Below are 21558 nucleotides of genomic sequence, written 5' to 3' on the forward strand. Positions count from 1 at the left end.
CTTCTAGACATCATCCAGAATCACCTACTTTACTGTGTAGGATGGGGGTGGTGGTGGGTGGTGCTTACAGTGCTCTGGTGGAATAAATTTGTGTTACCAACATCAAAAGGTATCTCCTCCATCCCATACTCATTTAATTGTACGATAATTAGCTGTGTTTTAAAACCTGAGAAGTCAGCTATTTACAATTATCTCCGAGCTTGAATGTTACCAGACCAGGGAAGTCACATTCAGTATAAAGGATATACAGAGGTTGTTAAATTAATCATCACATATTTATTCAACTTTACAGCATAGACAAAATAAGACTCACATTAGTGAAAAATTTCTACAAAATGACTGTGAAAAGCAAAATATGACTTCTTCATCAATTCTGTTTCTTCATGAAACATGTTAGCTGTAAAAATAAAGCAGTTTACTTAGCACTGCGTCCTTTTTTGGGCTATGTTCAGTTATAGTTTGAAAGAGGTAGATATTTCTGTAACACCTGAGAAATGAGCTGTGACAACCAGGTATGATAAGACAGTTTATACATAATTTAAACGTATTGGTCTTATAGCCACAAAATGTATTCGTACACACATGAAGATGAAATGGTCTGTGTGGAGCCATGTTTTTTTCTACACTGTGGATTCCAATGACGCTACTGATTTGACAACTCCAGAAGGTTCCACAAAATGGTGCAACAAGTATATTTTAACTGATTGCAACATTTAAGCTTTTCCTGGGTCAGCTGCAGGGTATTTTAACAGGGTTGACAAAGGGTCAGACAGTAAATACATAAGAATTGCTCAACATGATAGCTATAGTATGAAAGCAGCCCTAGTCAAGATAGAGATGGTCTGACGGCTCCTGTTCTAGAATATAGTAGGTAGTACACACTACAGAGCCATTTGGAAGGCAGTCCTTTCCATAAGGTTCTTTTTCCCTTTTTAACCACAGGAAAAGTTCTGAAAGGAAAGCAAATGCTTCCCAAACAGATTCCAGAGGCTTTCCATGTCTTATGTCATTTCACACAATGATATCTAATATATACCTATTAGATCCAAAACAGCAGAGCAAATGCTCTGAACCACATTGCTTTCAGCCCAAGATTTGCCTTCCCCACAAAGTAAGTATCACAAAGAAATATGGGGCCACAAAACTACGTTAATAAGATGTTAAGAACTTACATGCTGCACTGTTCTGGTGAAATATGATCACTAGAATTAATTTTAAGGTGAATTGTAGTTCTGACACATAATCTTCATACCCCCACTCACCGCAAAGTAGTGGGTCCAACAGTTCATTTAGTAGCTGATGGAGACACTTTTAAAAAACTGTTGAACGGTGAAGTGTGGACTTGCTACTTCTGGCAGACTAACTAAGGATGTCAAATTTCATGTAAATTTATTTTGCTTAACTCTCTGGTCCCTTGATTATCATGGTCAGTAGTGAAAGTTTGCAAATACTTCACACTGCAGGCTATTTTACCTATCAGGTAATCTTCAATTTTCAACCAATTTAAGGTCATAGATGTGACAGGAACATATAAATAAAAGTAACTTTCAAAAACTGAAATAACAAAGTAACAAACAAAATTACAAAGCCCAGAAATTTTGCCATTGTAAATGGAGAGATCTAGATAATTTTTTTTCTTTAAACACATGTGTTCTAAGCTGAAACCAAAGCAGTAGAACCATTTTTAGTGACTTAAGCATTAAACCTGTTTGTCCAATGACTTGCGTGTACATGCTATTTTGTTTACAAGTGACAACCTCATAATCATATTCTGCTACAACCTTGAGAAAGTCAAGACAAGACTTAACAGTCATCTTGGTTTGCAAGTGATAAAAAATATTACCAAAAAACCGAACCTATGTCAAATATGCTACACTTGTTTCCTATCCCACACTTGCTTTATTTTCCACTTGACATTTGAATGAGCTACTAGACAAAACTAATCATCTTTATATTTTCTCTCTTTTGTATTAGTGGAATAGAGAGTTTAAATTAGTTTTAGGTTTCACATAGGGAAACCACCATTGAAACAACCGCTCAATTTAATTATGATAATAACACAAGGGCAGGGATAAGGCAAATGAACACAGTGAAAGGATGAAACATGTATTCCAATAAAAGATTAGTAAGGCAGATATGTAATACAGCTGTGGAAACTGTACACATTAAAACAATGCAAAACTACTAAGCAGCCTCCTGTGCCACACAGTCCAATAGTTCTTTAAAAATACATATATAATAGAAAAAGAACATTTTCATCACAAAACTAATAGTAACTACTACAGAAAACTGATACACAAAATACCACTCAATACAGTGGTCACACTTCATCTGACTCAACCGAATCAGTGCCTGGAAGAGATCATGTAGAAAGGGTCTTTGGAGTTGCGTTTTGTTTCATTTGCTCCCTGAAGCTTAGCCTCCAGGTACACTCCTGGAGCTCTTCTAGAAGTCTTCAGCTCCTTCTGAGAAACAACACCAGTGCAGGACTGTGTCACAGATGTGGCTAAATCTACATCCACTGCATTTACAGAGACCTGCTCTTTGAGGGCTTCCACCTTCTCACTGAGCTCATTTCTTTCCATTTGAAGAGCTCTACACAGCTTCTCTAACCGTTCCAGTTTTATTTGAAAGGCCGTGTACTCTTTATCATGCACAGCTTTCTGGGGAGTTGGGAGGGGTGGAGAGGAGAGAATTCATGTAACCATTCTACATATAAATACAGAGTACATTATTGTCTACAAAAGAAAAAAAAGAAATCTGTGCCACACTGTCAACTACCTTTTACCATCTGCTGAAAATGTAATTATTCTGGAACAATGCAAAAAATTAAATACTCTTTTGTCATGTTTCTTTAACGTAACCAAAATGCACTTCTTGATTTTCAGTTAATTTTATGTTGACTTAATAACGAATGAATAAAATTAATTATTTTAATTTAAAATGCTAGAAATAAGAGTACAGTCTTCTTTCTTCAATTTTTCTTCCTTTCCACCATTTTGAAACCCTAATATTTTCTTTCATGAAATGTTATAACTAGTCCCACGAAGTTTATGAACCTGAGAAATTTAGTAATTGCAAATGGAATACACTTACTTCAGCTTTCTTTATAGCAAACCTTACAAAAAGTAGTTTGCTGCCTTTCAGAGATGAGCAAGTCAAGGTAGAAAGCAACTGAGTTAAAAGTTTGTGCTCTCTCCATGGGAAGTCTGAATAAAGGTGTCTTCCCTGCAAAACTGTGACTCTCAAGTTGTGCCTTCTGAACCAACAGGAGAACTTCCTGGACACATTTAGAAAGGCAAAACTTCAGGCCACACCTCTGATGTAATGAATCAAAAGCTATGATGGGGAACAGTATCCTGTTTAACAAGCCTTAGTCTGTATAAGCTAAGTTTGCTATAGTGGACAGCAAAATCTACTTACTCCAATTTACAGGTGTCCACAGCACAACTCTGAGCTAATTAACTGGGAAAGAAGTTTGATACCTCACCTAAGAGAACCTAACTTACCACAGGAAAGAGACCACATAAGTAAATCTGTAGTTACTCAGCAAACCAGAAGTTCCAGCCTGCCCTAGTACTGAAATCAATGAAATTCACTATGCATTCACGTAAAACCTTCTCACCTCTTCGGCCATTTGCAGAAGTACTTTATTATTATTTTCCCATTTGGTACGCCACATTATCATTTCTTTTTCCAGCTTTTTAATTTTCTTTGTCATCTGTGAATCAACACAATGGCAAAGTTAAATTCTAATTTGCATTCCTTGACCCACCCCTCAAATATTGTATAATGTTCCTCCCTTCCCTCATCAGTGCACTATCCTCAACCAGCTGATAGCTGTGTATGTCTTGCTAAAAGCAGTTATGCCTGTCTATTGTGAGCAGAGCTAACAGAAGCCCTTGTCGTGGTGGCAGCAGCAAGAACCAAAGTAGGAAGGAGTTTTCGTATTATGAGAAGAACAAATTTGATCTCCTCAATTTCAGAGGAAACAGCATATGGAAACTTGAAATACCACCACACTCTGAATGCTTTCACATCAGATTGTACTGCCATTTATTTCAGTTAGAGGGAGAGAACCACCTTCTTCCTAAATCCTATAGAAAAAAAAGTCTATGTTCTTGAGTTATCTGTAGAGACAGTACATTAAACTAATTAATCTGATTTTTGCAAAAACAGATGTTCTCAGCTTCTAAGGAGACTAAGAATCTAAAATGCTATCAGTGTCAGAAGTAGAGGCCAGATAATTTAGGTAAGTGATCAGGAAAGGTATTAAAATTATTAAATCCTTAGCTTTACTCATCCTCACAACTCACAAGACTATCCTATTTCAGCTTTTATTAAAGATAAAATGGGTGTAAAAACAAGTGTTCTTAATAAATGCGACAGGATCCCAATTTTCAGAAATTCAGAATTAGATTCAGTTATTATGCCCCTCAAGCACCCATCTTTCCAAAATTCCTTTATTGTTGGTCTGCACATCAAGCACTGTCCCAAGTAGATATACTATGTCATGCACTGTGAAGGGAAACTAGGATAAGGCAGAGCCAATACCCTGTGCCACAGTTAATTCCCCACCAAAGTCCCACAGAACAGAGTCGGACAAGGCTGTAGGAGGAGCTCATGGAAGATCAGACTTCACTGCTGACAACTGTGATCTCTACAGTCTCCAGCAGAGAGGAATGTGTTCCAGGGAGTCCCCATCTTAAGCTGCTCTGCCTTGTGGTGCTCAAGTGGTACAGTACAGCTAACACCTTCTCTGTGAAGACAGAACAACTTCCCTTCCACTGGAGCACTCAGCTGAAAAGACTGGTAGGCACAACACACCTGCTGCTCACTGAATTGTACACACTACTGGGTGTAAAACTCCTTGATGGTGGTACCTGGAGTACTTAATTTAACATGGCTAAGCAGTGTCTGAAGTACAGAAGATACTTTTGTTATTCCCATTTTTAACAACGAAGGAACAGAAAAAAACTTGTCCAAGGCCTACCATAAATGACTGCCCAGGATTATTAATCCAAGAAATCTGACTAATGAGCACGTGCTCTCAACCACTGTGTAAATTCTAATAACAATCCAGCATTGTTATTTATTTATTTATTGTCTACTGACCATGCTTTCTTTTCAAATCCCAATTTTAAAAAGGGAAATTCCATCCTAATAGCTTGCCCCACAGAGGTTACACAATGCAATAACTGAACTCAGCCTCACATACTAAGGTGGTTCCTTGTTATCTGGGTTAGAAGCAGGTAACAGTACTCTAAAATTGACACTTAGCTCATATTCTGAGCTGAAATAATCCCAAACATTTTTCTACACTGAATTTTGACAGTATTTTAAAATTATATAAGGATGTGTGTCCCCGTATATCGCGTGTATAAAGATTAATTTTAGAAGTGTAAAAATACATTCAGCATAACTAGATCCTCAGAACTAATCTATTCCAACCAAAAATATATCATCACTTCCCTTGGCCTCCATTTTTAACGTATAATTTACATAATGCTTGTGAAAGAACTGGTCAGGGATCATCAGAGGTGATCTTTTAAAAGAAAATCTATTTCTAACAACATGTTATCTTCAATAAAAGAGTTATCGTCAATGATGATAGAATTTTGAGAGTATCAATATCCTGAGCAACTTGGGGTAAGTTCAGGGCAAAATGCCTGCATATGCCAGGTGAAGATCAGGAAACAAAAATATTACATTCATTCAATATAAACTCATCCAAGTCATTATTATGCTTAAAATTAAGACATACAAACTTCATACTAATACTCTACTAAACTCATGTAAATACCTTTTCCATTTCCTGCCTGAAGGTTGTGAAGAGTTCATTGCTTTTTGCCATGGTAGTCTGGAATTCTTCAAACTTATCCATATAAAGAGAAAGCTACAAGAAAAAAGAAAAGAGAAAGAACAGAAAAAAAACAAAAGAAAAAAAAAGGGAGGGAGGGAGGAAGAAAGGGAGGGAAAGAGGGAGAGAGAAAGAAGGAGGGAAGGAGGAAGGAAGGAAGGGAGAGAGAGGAAGCAAAGAAGGAAGGGAGGGAGGGAGGAAGGAAGGAAGGGAAAGAGAGAAAGGAAGGGAGCAAGAAAAGGAGGAAGGGAGGGAAGGAAGGCAGAAAGGAGAGAGAGAGAGAGAGGGAGAAAGAAAGAGAAAGAGAGCAAGAGAGAAAGAAATAGAGAAGGTATCAAACATTCTGAGTTCCAGATCATTTAGAATCCCAACGACTTGCAAAGGAACATAATGTGGCTAAACATTAGTCACTTATTACATGTGCTACAAAGAAGAAGAAATGCATCAGCAAACCTTTGGGCACACGTAATACGTGGCTTAAATTCTTGCTAACCCACTGAAATGCTCTGAAACTTATGGAAATCTTGTTTTAATATAACTGCAAATGTTTAAAACACTCAAATGTTAAGGATCTGTACTCCATGAACTGTAATAAAAACTAAACATTTCATATAACTATAAATTTCATATAAATGTAGCATTTTATGCACCATCCCTTGTCCTCACGTTTGAAAAACTATTCTTGGAAAAAGATCACTAGCTTGCATCGTTCTTAGCTTGATATCAAGGCTGAATATTTCCTTAATATAGGCAGGAAAAGAAAACAGAAGTTGAAAATGGTTTGGATGGAGGACAAAGAATTTAGTGGGAGTATAGTTGAGAAAAAGGAAAGTTAAATTCATGTAGAGACACCAATTCTTCTTTTAATTCCCACCTTCAAGGAACTTTTTTAAAATTATTATTTTTCATTTTACCTAGGAAGATAATGCTAACTGAGCAGCACAAAGAGAACACAGAATGCTGAGTCACATTTTTATTCCCCACAGAAGGGAGTTGGGGGAAGGGAAGGAGGAGCTCTCCTAGCAGTGGGCAGAACAGAAACGTTTACACGGGTGAATGCTGAGTTAGGCTTGAGGTTGGGCTGAATTGGTTCATGCACATCGGGGTGGGGGAAGCCCTTTGGAGACCACCTCTAAATATAAATGTATTTATACATTTATAAACATATAATACATATATATATATACACATATATATTTTTTTTAAATTACATAGATCTTGTCCATAGGTTATATGCTACATATTATATGTAACAGTAATACAACACATACATACACTATGCTCAGGATGAGGAAAGAGCATGCCTCTTTGTTCTGTATTTCTGTGCAATACAGTGTTTTGCCCAAGAAAAGCAAAAAAGAATGAAAGACAATCAGATGCCAAGAAATAGCACAAATTATCTTTCCATTTGCACCAGTGCTATATGAGGACTATTAAACAGAACCACATGAAAAGAATGGGAAAGGGATAGGAAAGAGTATGATGGAACCAGTCCACCCAGTAATCTTGTGGCATGGGCCATATGGGGAAAAGCACGTTAAGGCTAAAGGGTAGACAAAGTAAATATAGGATGACCAAATCATGCCCACAGAAACAGGAAGGCAAGGGCCTGGCTGAATACAAACTCAGGAGCAAGTTCAAGAGGCCTCCATTATGAGCAGTGTGTGGAAGAGTACATACTGGCAGGGCCAATGACCTAGAGATGGAGCAATGGTGCTGCTTAGGGAGACAAAGGGAGCAGTCTGGGCACTTGAGAGGCATTAGAAGTTAATGGCAGTCTAGGCATGGTCCAGGCAGACTGTCCCATCTGAGTTCTCAATGCTGGTCCACAGTAGGTGGTTAGTAAGCGACAACTACCATCACACCTGGCCTTACATGCCTGGGTTACAGAACAATATGTCAACACACACCAATTAGAATCTATCCTCAATAAATGGTGGAAACTGACATGGTAACAGCATAGAATGAGACCAAGGACAGCCACATTTATGGACTTTGAAAAGGGAGATGTGGTAGCAAAGGAAGAAACTAATGATCAGGCAACAGGGCCCAGGGTTTCAGAGACCACAGACAAAAGAAGCTGCAATGAGAACAGTCCAACAGATTCCGAGATGCCTGGGAGCCTGGTAAGGCAGCGTTCTGGCAACTTGCACTCGAGAAATAGTCAATGACCCCCCACAATTAAAGAACATCTTCCAAAGCTGTTCATAGACTTTGTACACCTTCTCCACATCAATTCTTTTCTCCAGTTACATGCACCTCTGAGTGTCCTTACAGGGCTAATAAGTAACAGGTTTAAAGTTTCTAGAAGCAAGCCCACTTGGTCATAACTTACGTTGGAAAGCTCAAAAGCCTTTTCATATTTGACTTTTGTACAATTTTCACTGTAAGTTAGGCTAGTTTTATCACTAATAACCCACTAAAAACTGTTCCCAAAGACATAAAGAGGACTCAGAAGGGTTGGTTGCTCATGAAGACGTGTGCCAGTCTTAATATATTAGTGAATTTTAGGACTAATTAAGAGAATCATTATGTTAAACATTCCATAATAAAGTTTTCAACAGGTGACATGTTTTTCAATAGAATGTAACCCTGGTTAACTAAAAGAATAAATTATATGGATAAATACCTAATTGCTCCTGTCTATAAAAATACAGGTAGATATTAGTAAACTTTCAGAGAGGGAGGCACAATATTTCCTCTGTCTTTTCTTGAAGTGAGATGCAGTATCTGCTTCCTTTACTCCACACAAAGCAACCATATAGGAGACTGAAATAGGACAACATAAGGCTGAACTCAAAAACAAAGAATCTCAATTCTCACTGAAAAAACACACATGCAAAGGGTTAGTATCCAAAATCTATAAAGAACTTACGAAATTCAACACCCAAAAAGCAAATAATCCAGTAAAGAAATGGGCAGAAGACATGACTATTGTTGGACACTTTTCCAAAAAAGATATCCAGATGGATAACAGGCACATGAAAAGATGCTCAAGGTCACTACTCATCAGGGAAATACAAATCAAAACCACACTGAGATACCACCTCACGCCAGTCTGAGTAGCTACAATGAACAAATCAGGAGACTACAGATGCTGGCGAGGATATGGAGAAACGGGAACCCTCTTGCACTGTTGGTGGGAATGCAAACTGCTGCAGCCACTCTGGAAAATAGTGTGGAGGTTCCTCAAAAAATTAAGGATAGAACTGTCCTCTGACCCAGCAACAGCACTGCTAGGAATTGCCCCAAGTGATACAGGAGGGCTGAGGCATAGGGGCACTTGTACCCCAATGTTTATAGCAGCACTTTCAACAATAGCCAAATCATGGAAAGAGCCTAAATGTCCATCAACTGATGAATGGATAAAGAAATTGTGGTTTATATACACAATGGAATACTACGTGGTACTAAGAATGAAATCCTGCCATTTGCAGCAACATGGGTGGAACTGAAGCGTTTTATGCTAAGTGAAATAAATCAGTCAGAGAAAGACAGATATCGTATGTTTGCACTCATATGTGGAACTTGAGGAACTTAACAGAAGACCATGGGGGAAAGGTATGGAAAAAAAAAGTTACAGAGAGGGAGGGAGGCACATCATAAGAAACTGAAATACAGAGAACAAACTGAGGGTTGATGGAGCAGGGGAGAGGGGAAAATGGGTGATGAGCATTGAGGAGGGTGCTTGCTGAGATGAGCACTGGGTGTGTATTTAAGCAATGAATGATGAATCACAGGAATCTACCTCCAAAACCAAGAACACACTGTCTATACTGTATATTAGCCAACTTGACAATAAATTATATTAAAAATAAACAAAGAAACAAACACTACACACACACACATCTGTAAGCAGATGAAGATTTTAAAAACTACACATACACAAAATATGTATTTTCTCCCTGTTTTACTTTCCTCATGGAACAAACTTTAAAAGACACAGGAGAAAATATCTAGAATAGTAGAAAGGAGACACTGAAAACAGGCTCACTAGCCCTCCAGATTTGCTAGGGACTAAGGGGTTTTGGAGGACACAGGACTCACGGTGCTGATTTGAGAGAAGTCCTAGTCAACTCATGATGAGTTAGTTACCATAAGAGGAACATTCTAAGAGGTCAAAAGACCTAGTTTTCAGTTCTAGCTGGCATTCACTGGGAACAAGAAGATTCATAAATTCTACTATCCCCTGTTGTAAAGTTACCTGCTCTTTTAATTGTGCTTCCTCCCGTTTCATTTCTTCATATCTGTGCCTTGATTCTGTTGCTTCTTTTAATAACTAGAAAACAGAAACATTCTGGGAAAATACTAATAGTAATTACACATATGACTAAAATGTCAAATGACCAGATACTTATTTAGGCTTAGTGTTTCCTCTATTTTAGCAAGAATCACAGGTCAAACATCCTATTATACCAAATTGTCAAGTACTTCCATCTTTGATCTACAGCACTTGTTAACACTTAGGACTGTGGGAAAAATCTTTAAACTGCTTAAGGAAAAAAAGTACCCTGGAGGCATACTAAGGTTTATAAAACTCACAGTCAAATAGTAGGAGAAATCAGGCATGTACCCTCAGACACACAAAACAGGGATGGAAATCTTGATATTATCAAGGTGGTAATGTTGCTACGCCATGAGACACAAGATGAGCCAGTTTAGAAAGCATATAGAGAGAGCAAAGCAGTGAAACAGATTAGGCTTCTGATTACTTTTTTTCAAATGGGGAAGAGGAGGGTCTGGTTTTCACACCTGCGCTTTCAAGAAAATTATATAGTGAAGTTGTACAGTAGGCAGTTGTGAAATTGTTTTTGAACTTCTGACATAAAAATGTCATACATGGGGCAAATAAGTCTTAGTTTTCTTTTTTTTTTTTTTTTTTTTTTTTTCAACGTTTATTTATTTTTGGGACAGAGAGAGACAGAGCATGAACGGGGGAGGGGCAGAGAGAGAGGGAGACACAGAATCGGAAAGGCTCCAGGCTCTGAGCCATCAGCCCAGAGCCCGACGCGGGGCTCGAACTCACGAACCGCGAGATCGTGACCTGGCTGAAGTCGGACGCTTAACCGACTGCGCCACCCAGGCGCCCCAGTCTTAAAGGTTTTCAAACCAACAAGAAAGTATATACATGTAATACATGTATGTATGTGCATGTTTATGTATACGTATCTATGTATGCACATACACATGCACACACTTTTTACTCCATGTTGGAAATGAAACAGTTCCTTCAATTATACATCAAATGTCACTGTTGGGTTGCACTAAAGATGTCTATACTTTGCAAAATCCATCTCTCTAAATCCTAGACTCACACTTAGTATGCATTGTTCATTTCCTCACCATTCAGTTCCTGAGTGTTCCATACCATGATTACCTCAGTGTCTAGATCACTAAAATAAAATGTAAAATGCTGAATGGAATAGTCCATAAATATATGCTTATTTAACTTAAGCATATAGAGTTTCATTTGCATGTCTTAATCATAAGATTCCACTATGTTCACGAATTACTGACAGGAAAAATAACATGAGTACTTACCCATGCTGCACGATTAAGGAAATAAAAAATTCTGCAAAGTTTACTGGGAAATTATACCAGATGAGTGAAATACAGTGTGCCTATTTTCAAGTTACTTATTTAAGAGAAAATGTACCAGGCTCTAGGAGACCCAGGTTCAGTAAACTTGGTATGAAATTTAATTGCCTGTAGCCGTGGAGGCCTAATTTGCCAGTATCTGCCACATTCCTGAATCTGGTGATCATTACCTAAAAATCAAGATAATATTGTACACAGGATAAAATCACCATGTTCATGTCTTTCCACTAATTTGGTCTAATATTCCAAGCCTATGTTTTTTTAAAAAAAAATTTTTTTTTTCCAACGTTTATTTATTTTTGGGACAGAGAGAGACAGAGCATGAATGGGGGAGGGGCAGAGAGAGAGGGAGACACAGAATCGGAAACAGGCTCCAGGCTCTGAGCCATCAGCCCAGAGCCCGACGCGGGGCTCGAACTCACGGACCGCGAGATCGTGACCTGGCTGAAGTCGGACGCTTAACCAACTGCGCCACCCAGGCGCCCCACCAAGCCTATGTTTTATAAGAAAGTTTTACCAGGAAAGTTGAATGCATTCTAACATCTTGATATTAAAAAAACAAATTTCATCCCCATTTCTATGTAAATATTGAATGATGTGTTTTAAATCATTTTGTCTACAATTATGGCAATAATGTTTTTAGGACACAGAACTTACAAATTCTCTTTCTCTTTGGTGTTTTTCATCAGCTTCCTCTATAAGCTCTGTTGTTTGCTGAAGCTTGGCATCCACAAGCTGTTGCTGCAGTTCCTTATGTTTGAACACTTTATTAATATGCTATAGAAAATATAAAATTTCTTCTATCACTTAGTGAAAAAGGGTATACATAGGTTAGGAGATACAACACAAGTTACAATAACTTACTTCCCTGTTATTCCTGCTTATACCACCATAACTAATTACACTGGAGCTTTCTGTGCTCATACACACAAAAGCATCTACTCACATCACCTTGCAAACCACTCTACACTTGCAGACATGATTCCCTCTGGCCCCTAACCTGAATCCATCCAACCCAATCAACAGCTTTGTGTTGCCTGTTTCTGCTCTACATTGAAAATTAGGCTTAAACTATTAAGAAAAAAAAAGATGGGTAAAGAGATCAAACTTGAAACCATTCATCACACACACAATTCCTGGGCATTATTTTCTTGTTATTAAATTTTCCCAAATTTCTCAGTATAGACAGTAGTATAATATAATGGTATGAATGGCCGGGGGTCAAATCTAGGCTTAGTGGATGGCCCTGGACAAATTCTGCCCTTTGACGAATCTCAGTTTCCTTATCCTTAAACATGGACAACCACACATGTACCTCCTAAAGTGTTTGTAAAAATCAATGAAGTGGTTAATATATTTAACATGCTTGGTGTCTAGAACATACTAGACCCTTGGTAAGAAAAGAGGTTACTGTCAAATCCAAACTAAATTGTTAAGTAGTATTTCTGTAAAATAAAGTCATCAGAACATCCTTCTCTGATGGAAAAACATTAAAACTTTTTAGTTTCCATATTCCATGTGATAGGAAGAAATGGTAGTTAATAATATATAATCTAATTAAGTTTTGAGGAGTGGTTACATTTTTGTCTTTGACTGCAAATTACATCATTAAATTATATGCTCAACGCCACCACTTCTGTAATACCTAACACAAACAAGGCTCACAGGTAATGTAACTTGAACATACACTTTGAAAATTTGTCACTTTAATAATGAAGTCAGGTGTCATTTGTTGCAACAACAAAATGAAAACAAAATAAGAAAATGAGGGCTTTATGAAACAAATTTAGTGAAAAGTAAATCCACTCTATATGCCTCACAAAATTTACTTCAATAAATACCCTGCAAGGAGGAAATACAGAGACAGAAACCTATATGTGAAAAAAAGACTTGAGACGTAACATCCAATGAAATGTATAAACCTTTTTGATCTCATTCAAAGAATTTTCAAAAGGGGGTTGGGGAATAGAAAAATATGAGCAATGATGAAGTGGTTGGGAAAGTAATTACTGATAAATATTTTGGTATGAAAATGGTACTGTGATTCTGCTTCAAAAGAGTCTTGTCTTTTCAAGATATGCATTCAAATAATGCTGGCTGAAATAATATGACATCTTGGATTTGCTTGAAACACAGATTTGCTGTTAAAAGATAAGGAGAATGGTTAGAAAAATGCTCAAAATCTTTAAACTGTTTTCAAAGGAGATAAGTAAAACTAAGTTAAAACAACCTAAACTTTGAATTGAAACTGGATAAATTACATAGCCATTGTTGCTGGCTTCGTTTAGGGGCTTTTTCTGGTAGTAAAATATACCACTTAAAAATTTATCATTTTAACCATTTTTAATTGTCACCAATCTTTTCTAATTAGCAGTTTAAATATACTTATGTAAGGAGTTCAACACACATAATTGAACATTTTACTACCCTTAAAATATAACAAAGGCAGAGGAATGTGCTCTTTGGAAAACCCAAAGCTCTTAGCCTGTACACTTGAGCTCAGAAAGTAAGGAAAACTAATGAGCATGCTATCACCAATTTCCTTTTAAGGTAGACACCACAGAACTTCCAGATTAGCTTGTAAAATAACTGCAGTGATGGGGTTCTGCAGGCATAAATGATTCACTGTACACTCACCTTAACTTCACTGTGTCTGTGGCAACCAAGAAGAAGGCTGGGTGTTTAGTTAAAAGAAGTTTCTCTCCAAAAGTTATAGTATGTAAAATGCAATGGTACTATAGATTGTATTATCATAGATTTATGATAGATTATCATGGAAGTCAGAGATATTAGATATTTGGGCACCAAATATTTATTTACTCTTTGACTGGATATGGAAAAAAACAGTCTGTATACTAAAATTGCTATCTTCCAGTATCACATGGAAAACAAGTACCACTCGATACACCTCACATATCCAAATCCACAGATCCCTGGGTCATCAGTGATGATCCCAATCAGTCTTTTAGTTTACACTGTTGTCTAACATTTTCCTAATAAATTCCTGACTGTTTACTACTATCCATACATAAAAGCTCTAAAATATTGTCCTGTGACAATAATCTTCAGTAATAATGGTGAAAAGGTTTTCACAGTAACAAGATGCTGTGTCACTGAACAAAACACTTTTACCTCCTCTCTCAGTGCATACTGTTCAATGAGCTTCTTCAGCTTCTCTCCTAGTTCAGTGTTTTCTTGGCGGAGTTTGGCATTGTGTATGTCATGTTGTTCCAGCTGTGCTTGAATTTCACTTAAAGTAAACTGGAAACGTGCAGTTGCTTCTCTACGATGTTCTTCCTCTTCTTGTGCCTGCTGCATATTTTCTTCCTTATTATCCAAAATAACTTATGTTACTGGTATAGAATAAACTTTTACACTGAGTGCTTTAAAATTGTTGCTACTATGTGGGTTCCTGTAAAGATGCCCCAATTGTTGCTTCTCACTAACAATCCCTTCTCTTCATCTATGACCAAACATCTCTGATTTAAAAGCATATTTCCTTAGTAGATTAATCAGGGAGAAACAAACTGACCTGCTACAAAATTAAGTGTTCTTTGACTTTGCAGACCTTACTACCCAAAATACAAGTATGGTACTTCACACAGTAGATGCTGCCTCATTATTTTTCCAACTGTTCTCCTCATTGGTTTGGTAGGGCATCATCCTAGATGAGTATGAAGAGGGATGGCCCATATAGCAGCTTCCTTTCTGAGTCAACCTTCCATTTCCTGGAGGTCAAGGGACAAATGTAATCTTTATTTTAAAAGCTTACTTTTGGGACTCCTGCATGACTCAGTCAGTTAAGCATCCAACTTCTGCTCCGCTCATGATCTCACAGTCTGTGAGCTCAGGCTCCGTGTCAGGCTCTGTGCTGACAGCTCAGAGCCTGGAGCCTGTTTTGGATTCTCTGTTTCCCTATCCCTCTGCTCCCTCACCAGTTTGTACTCTCTGTCTCTCTCGACAATAAATAAAACACTAAAAAAATTTTTTTAATAAAAAAAAAAATTTGAAAAAAGCTTACTTTCAATTATTCCCAGGAAACAATCATCAAAAGACATTTACCCAAACAACTATCAGTCTGGTCCAAATGTTAAACTGAAATAAGTAGGGGGAAATCCACTTTTATTAAATCTAAATTTGGGGGTGGGGGGAGCCAAGATGGTGGAACACCATGGAAGCTTTTTGTGTGTCTTGCGTCCATGAAATACAGCCAGACCAACACGAAACCACCCTACACACCTAGAAAACTGATTGCAGGATTAACACAACAATCCACACAACCTGAACCACAGAATTCAGCAGGTACGCAGCATGGAGAAGTGAACCTGGTAAGCAAGAAGTCGCGAAAGGAATTCACCCCAAAAGAAAGAGCACGAACAGATGACAGCCAGGGATTTAACCAACACAGATACAAGCAAGATGTCTGAGCCAGAATTTAGAATCATGATAATAAAAATACAGGCTGGAGTTGAATATAGATTAGAATCCCTTTCTGCAGAGATAAAAGAAGTAAAAAATAGCCAGAATGAAATTAAAAATGCTATAACTGAGCTGCAATCACGGATGGATGCAGCGGTGGCAAGGATGGACGACGCAGAACAGAGAATCAGCGATATACAGGACAAACTTATACAGAATAACAAAGCAGAAAAAAAGAGGAAGATTAAGGCAAAAGAGCACAATTTAAGAATTAGAGAAATCAGTGACTCATTAAAAAGGAACATCAGACTCATGGGGTCCCAGAAGAGGAAGAGAGAGAAATAGGGGTAGAAGGGTTTTGTGAGCAAATCAGAGCGGAAAACTTTACTAACTTGGGGAAAGACACAGACATCAAAATCCAGGTAGCACAGAGGACCCCCATTAGATTCAACAAAAACTGACCCTCAACGAGGCATATCATAGTCAAATTCAGAAAGCACTCAGGCAAGGAGAGAATCATGAAAGCAGCAAGGCAAAAAAGTCCCTAATCTACAAGGGAAGACACATCAGGTTTGCAGCAGACCTGTCCACAGAAACATGGCAGGCCAGAAAGGAGTGGCAGGATACATTCAGTGTGCTGAATCAGAAAAATATGCAGCCAAAAATTCTTCATCCAGCAAGGCTGTCATTCAAAATGGAAGCAGAGAGAAAAAGTTTCCCAGACCAACATAAATTAAAGCAGTTTGTGACCACTAAACCAGCCCTGCAAGAAATTTTAAGGGAGACTCTCTGAGGGGAGAAAAGATGGGGAAAAAAACCCCAAAGATATATATCTATATGTATATATACACATGTGTATGTGTATATATGTATGTGTATATATAAATATAAATAAACAAATATATATCAATAAAGAAATACCAAAAGCAACCAAAGATTAGAAAGGGCCAGAGAACACCACCAGAAACTCCTACTCTACATGGATCATAATGGCAATAAATTCACATCTTTCAGTATTCACTCTGAACTCTGCTCCAATGGACTCAATGCTCCAATCAAAAGACACAGGGTAGGAGAATAGATAAGAAAAACAAGATCCATCTATATGCTGTTTACAAGAGACACACTTGAGACCTAAAGTCACCTTCATATTGAATATAAGGGGGTGGAGAACCATCTGTCATGTTAACGGTCAACAAAAGAAAGCCGGAGTAGCCATACATCTATCAGACAATCTAGACTTTAAAATAAAGACTGTATCAAGAGATGCAAAGGGCTTTATATCATAATCAAGGGGTCTATAGGCCAAGAAGACCTAACAATTGTAAATATTTATGTGCCATATGTAACAGCACCCTAATATTTAAGTCAATTAATCACAAACATGAAAAAACTCATTGACATTTATACCATAATAGTAGGAGACTTAAACACACCACTCACAGCAATGGACAGATCATCTAATCAAAAAATCAACAAGGAAACAATGGCTTGGAATGACACACTGGACCAGATGGACTTCACAGATATTCAGAACATTCATCCTAAAGCAGCAGAATATACGTTCTTCACCAGTGCACATGGAACGTTCTCCAGGATAGACCATATACTGGGACACAAATCAGCCCTAAGGAAGTACAAAAAGATCGAGATCATACCGTGCATATGTTCAGACCACAACGCTATGAAACTGGAAATCAACCACAAGAAAACAATTGGAAAGGTAACAAATACCTGGAGACTGAAGAACAACCTACTAAAGAATGAATGGGCTAACCAAGCAGTTAAAGAGGAAATTAATGTAAGTATGTGGAAGTCAATGAAAATGATACCACCACAACCCAAAACCCCTGGGGCGGGCGCAGCAAAGGCGGTCATAAGAGGAAAGTATACAGCAATCCAGGCCTTCCTAAAGAAGGAAGAAAGATCTCCGATACATAACCTAACCTTACGCCTTAAGGAGCTGGAAAAAGAACGGCAAATAAAACCCAAAAGCATCAGAAGACAGGAAATAATAAAGATCAGAGCAGCAATCAATGCTGTCGAAACCAAAAAACCAGTAGAACAGATCAATGAAACCAGAAGCTGGTTCTTTGAAAGAATTAACAAAATGGATAAACGACTCGTCAGTTTGATCAAGAAGAAAAAGGAAAGGACCAAATAAATAAAATCAAGAATGAAAGAGGAGAGATCACAACCAACACAGCAGATATAAAAACAATAATAAGAGAATATTATGAGCAATTATATGCCAATAAAATGGGTAATCTGGAAGAAATGGGCAAATTCCTAGAAACATTTACACTACCAAGACTGAAACAGGAAGAAATAGAAAATATGAACAGACCCATAACCAGTAAAGAAATCGAATTAGTAATCAAAACTCTGCCAAAAAACAAGAGTCCCGGGCCAGAAGGCTTTCCAGGGGAATTCTCCCAAATATTTAAAGGGAGAGTTAACACCTATTCTCTTGAAACTGTTCCAAAAAATAGAAATGGAAGAAAAACTTCCAAAGTCTTTCTATGAAGCCAGCATCACCTTGATTCCAAAACCAGACAGAGACCCCACTAAAAAGGAGAACTACAGACCAATTTCCCTGATGAACATGGATGCAAAAATCCTCACCCAGATATTAGCCAACCGGCTCCAACAATACATGAAAAAATTACCCTCCATGACCAAGTGGGATTTACACCTGGCACGCAGGGCTGGTTCAATATCTGCAGAACAATTAATGTGATTCATCACGTCAAGAAAAGAAAGGACAAGAACCATATGATCCTTTCAAGAGAGGCAGAGAAAACATCTGACAAAATACGGCATCCTTTCTTGATAAAAACCCTCAAGAAAGTAGGGATAGAAGGAGCATACCTCGAGATGATAAAAGCCATATATGAACGACCCAATACTAATATCATCCTCAATGGGGAAAAACTGAGAGCTTTCCCCCTAAGGTCAGGAAAAAGACAGGGATGTCCACTCCCGCCACTGTTATTCAACATAGTGTTGGAACTCTTCTTAGGCTCTGCAATCAGACAACACAAAGAAACAAAAGGCATCCAGATCGGCCAGGAGGAGGTCAAACTTTCACCCTTCGCGGATGACATGATACTCTACACAGAAAAGCCAAAAGATTCCACCAGAAAACTGCCAGAACTGATTCATGAATTAGGCGAAGTTGCAGGATATAAAATCAATGCCCAGAAATCGGTTGCATTCCTATACACCAACAATGAAGCAACAGAAAGAGAAATCAAGGAATCGATCCCATTTACAGTTGCACAAAAAAACCCATTAAATACCTAGGAATAAACCGAACCAAAGAGGTGAAAAATCTATACACTGAAAACTACAGAAAGCTCATGAAAGAAACTGAAGAAGACACAAAGAAATGGAAAAAGATTCCATGCTCCTGGATAGGAAGAACAAATATTGTTGAAATGTCGATACTACCCAAAGCAATCTACATATTCAACGCGATCCCTATCAAAGTGACACCAGCATTCTTCACAGAGCTGGAACAAATAATCCTAAAATTTGTATGGAACCAGAAAAGACCCCAAAGAGCCAAAGCAATCTTGAAAGAGAAAACCAAAGCAGGAGGCATCACAATCCCAGACTTCAAGCTATACTACAAAGCTGTAATCATCAAGACAGTATGGTACTGGCACAAGAACAGACACTCAGATCAATGGAACAGAATAGAGAACCCAGAAATGGACCCACAAACGTGTGGCCAACTAGTCTTTGACAAAGCAGCAAAGAATATCCAGTGGAATGAAGACAGTCTCTTCATCAAGTGGTGCTGGGAAAACTGGACAGCGACTTGCAGAAGAATGAACCTGGACCACTTTCTTACACCAGACACAAAAATAAACTCAAAATGGATGAAAGACCTGAATGTAAGACAGGAAACCATCAAAATCCTTGAGGAGAAAGCAGACAAAAACCTCTTTGATCCTGCCCGCAGCAACTTCTTACTCAATACGTCTCTGGAGGCAAGGGAAACAAAAGCAAAAATGAACTACTGGGACCTCATCAAAATAAAAAGCTTCTGCACAGCGAAGGAAACAATCAGCAAAACTAAAAGGCAACCAACAGAATGGGAGAAGATATTTGCAAATGACATATCAGATAAAGGGTTAGTATCCAAAATCTATAAAGACCTTACCAAACTCAACACCCAAAAAACAAATAATCCAGTGAAGAAACGGGCAAAAGACATGAGTAGACCCTTCTCCAAGGAAGACGTCTGGATGGCCAAGCGACACATGAAAAATGCTCAACGTCACTCATCACCAGGGAAATAACCTGATAAGCCACAATGAGATACCACCTTACACCTGTCAGAATGGCTAACATTAACAACTCAGGCAACAACAGATGTTGGCAAGGATGCGGAGAAAGAGGATCTCTTTTGCATTGTTGGTGGCAATGCAAGCTGGTGCAGCCACTCTGGAAAACAGTAAGGAGGTTCCTCAGAAAACTAAAAATAGAACTACCCTATGACCCAGCGATTGCACTACTAGGCATTTATCCATGGGATACAGGTGTGCTGTTTCGAAGGGACACATGCACCCCCATGTTCATAGCAGCACTATCAACAATAGCCAAAGTACGGAAAGAGCCCAAATGTCCATGGATGGATGAATGGATAAGGATGTGGTGTGTATGTGTGTGTGTGTGTATATATATATATATATATATATACACACCACACATATATATATATATATATATATATTTATGTATGTGTATATATATATATATATGTAGGTGGTGTGTGTATATATATATATATATATATATATATATATATATATTTATGTATGTGTATATATATATATATATGTAGGTGGTGTGTGTGTATATATATATATATATATATATATATGGAAGATGTGGTGTGTATGTGTGTGTGTGTGTATATATATATACACACATACATATATATACACACACACACATACATATATATATACACACCACCCATATATATATATATATATAGGGTAAGAAAGCGGTCCAGGTTCATTCTTCTGCCTGCTGCTGTCCAGTTTTCCCATTGGTGTATATATATATATGTACATATATACATATATATACATATATACATACATATATATATGTGTGTGTACATGTATATATGGCAATCAAAAAGAATGAAATCTTGCCATTTGCAACTACATGGATGGGACTGGAGGGTACTATGCTAAGTGAAATTCGTGAGTCAGACAAAGATAAAAATCATATGACTCCACTCTTATGAGGACTTTCAGAGACAAAACAGATGAACATAAGGGAAGGGAAACAAAAATAATAAAAATAATATAAAATAATATAAAAACAGGGAGATGGACAAAATAGAAGAGACTCATAAATATGGAGAACAAACTGAGGGCTGCTGGAGGGATTGTGGGAGGGGGGATGGACTAAATGGGTAAGGGGCACTCCTGAAATCACTGTTGCACTACATGCTAACTAATTTGGATGTATGTTTAAAAAAATACACAATAGGGGCGCCTGGGTGGCGCAGTCGGTTAAGCGTCCGACTTCAGCCAGGTCACGATCTCCCGGTCCGTGAGTTCGAGCCCCGCGTCGGGCTCTGGGCTGATGGCTCGGAGCCTGGAGCCTGTTTCCGATTCTGTGTCTCCCTCTCTCTCTGCCCCTCCCCCGTTCAT

The 21558-nt window shown here is 38.0% G+C and overlaps 1 protein-coding gene across 5 annotated transcripts in view; it reads right to left on the bottom strand.

Moving 5' to 3' along the window:
• Positions 1 to 256: 256 nt before the first annotated feature.
• Positions 257 to 21558, bottom strand: part of LOC124527573 (gamma-taxilin-like) — a 66166-nt gene continuing 44864 nt past the window's right edge. For 3 of the 5 annotated variants that reach the window (XM_047100669.1, XM_047100665.1, XM_047100666.1), the window contains 6 exons: positions 14591 to 14785; positions 12116 to 12235; positions 10065 to 10139; positions 5804 to 5896; positions 3626 to 3721; positions 257 to 2663 (listed from right to left, as the gene is read on the bottom strand). In XM_047100669.1, the coding sequence (XP_046956625.1) occupies positions 2346 to 2663; positions 3626 to 3721; positions 5804 to 5896; positions 10065 to 10139; positions 12116 to 12235; positions 14591 to 14785 (897 nt within the window). In that variant the 3' untranslated portion in view covers positions 257 to 2345. The remainder of the gene's footprint in view (positions 2664 to 3625; positions 3722 to 5803; positions 5897 to 10064; positions 10140 to 12115; positions 12236 to 14590; positions 14786 to 21558) is intronic. The other 2 variants (XM_047100667.1, XM_047100668.1) reach the window with 2 other exon arrangements.

The sequence above is a fragment of the Lynx rufus genome, unplaced genomic scaffold, assembly GCF_022079265.1.
Source record: "Lynx rufus isolate CCGP_SWC_20201006 ecotype Redwood Valley unplaced genomic scaffold, mLynRuf1.p SCAF_51, whole genome shotgun sequence".
Taxonomy (NCBI): domain Eukaryota; kingdom Metazoa; phylum Chordata; class Mammalia; order Carnivora; family Felidae; genus Lynx; species Lynx rufus.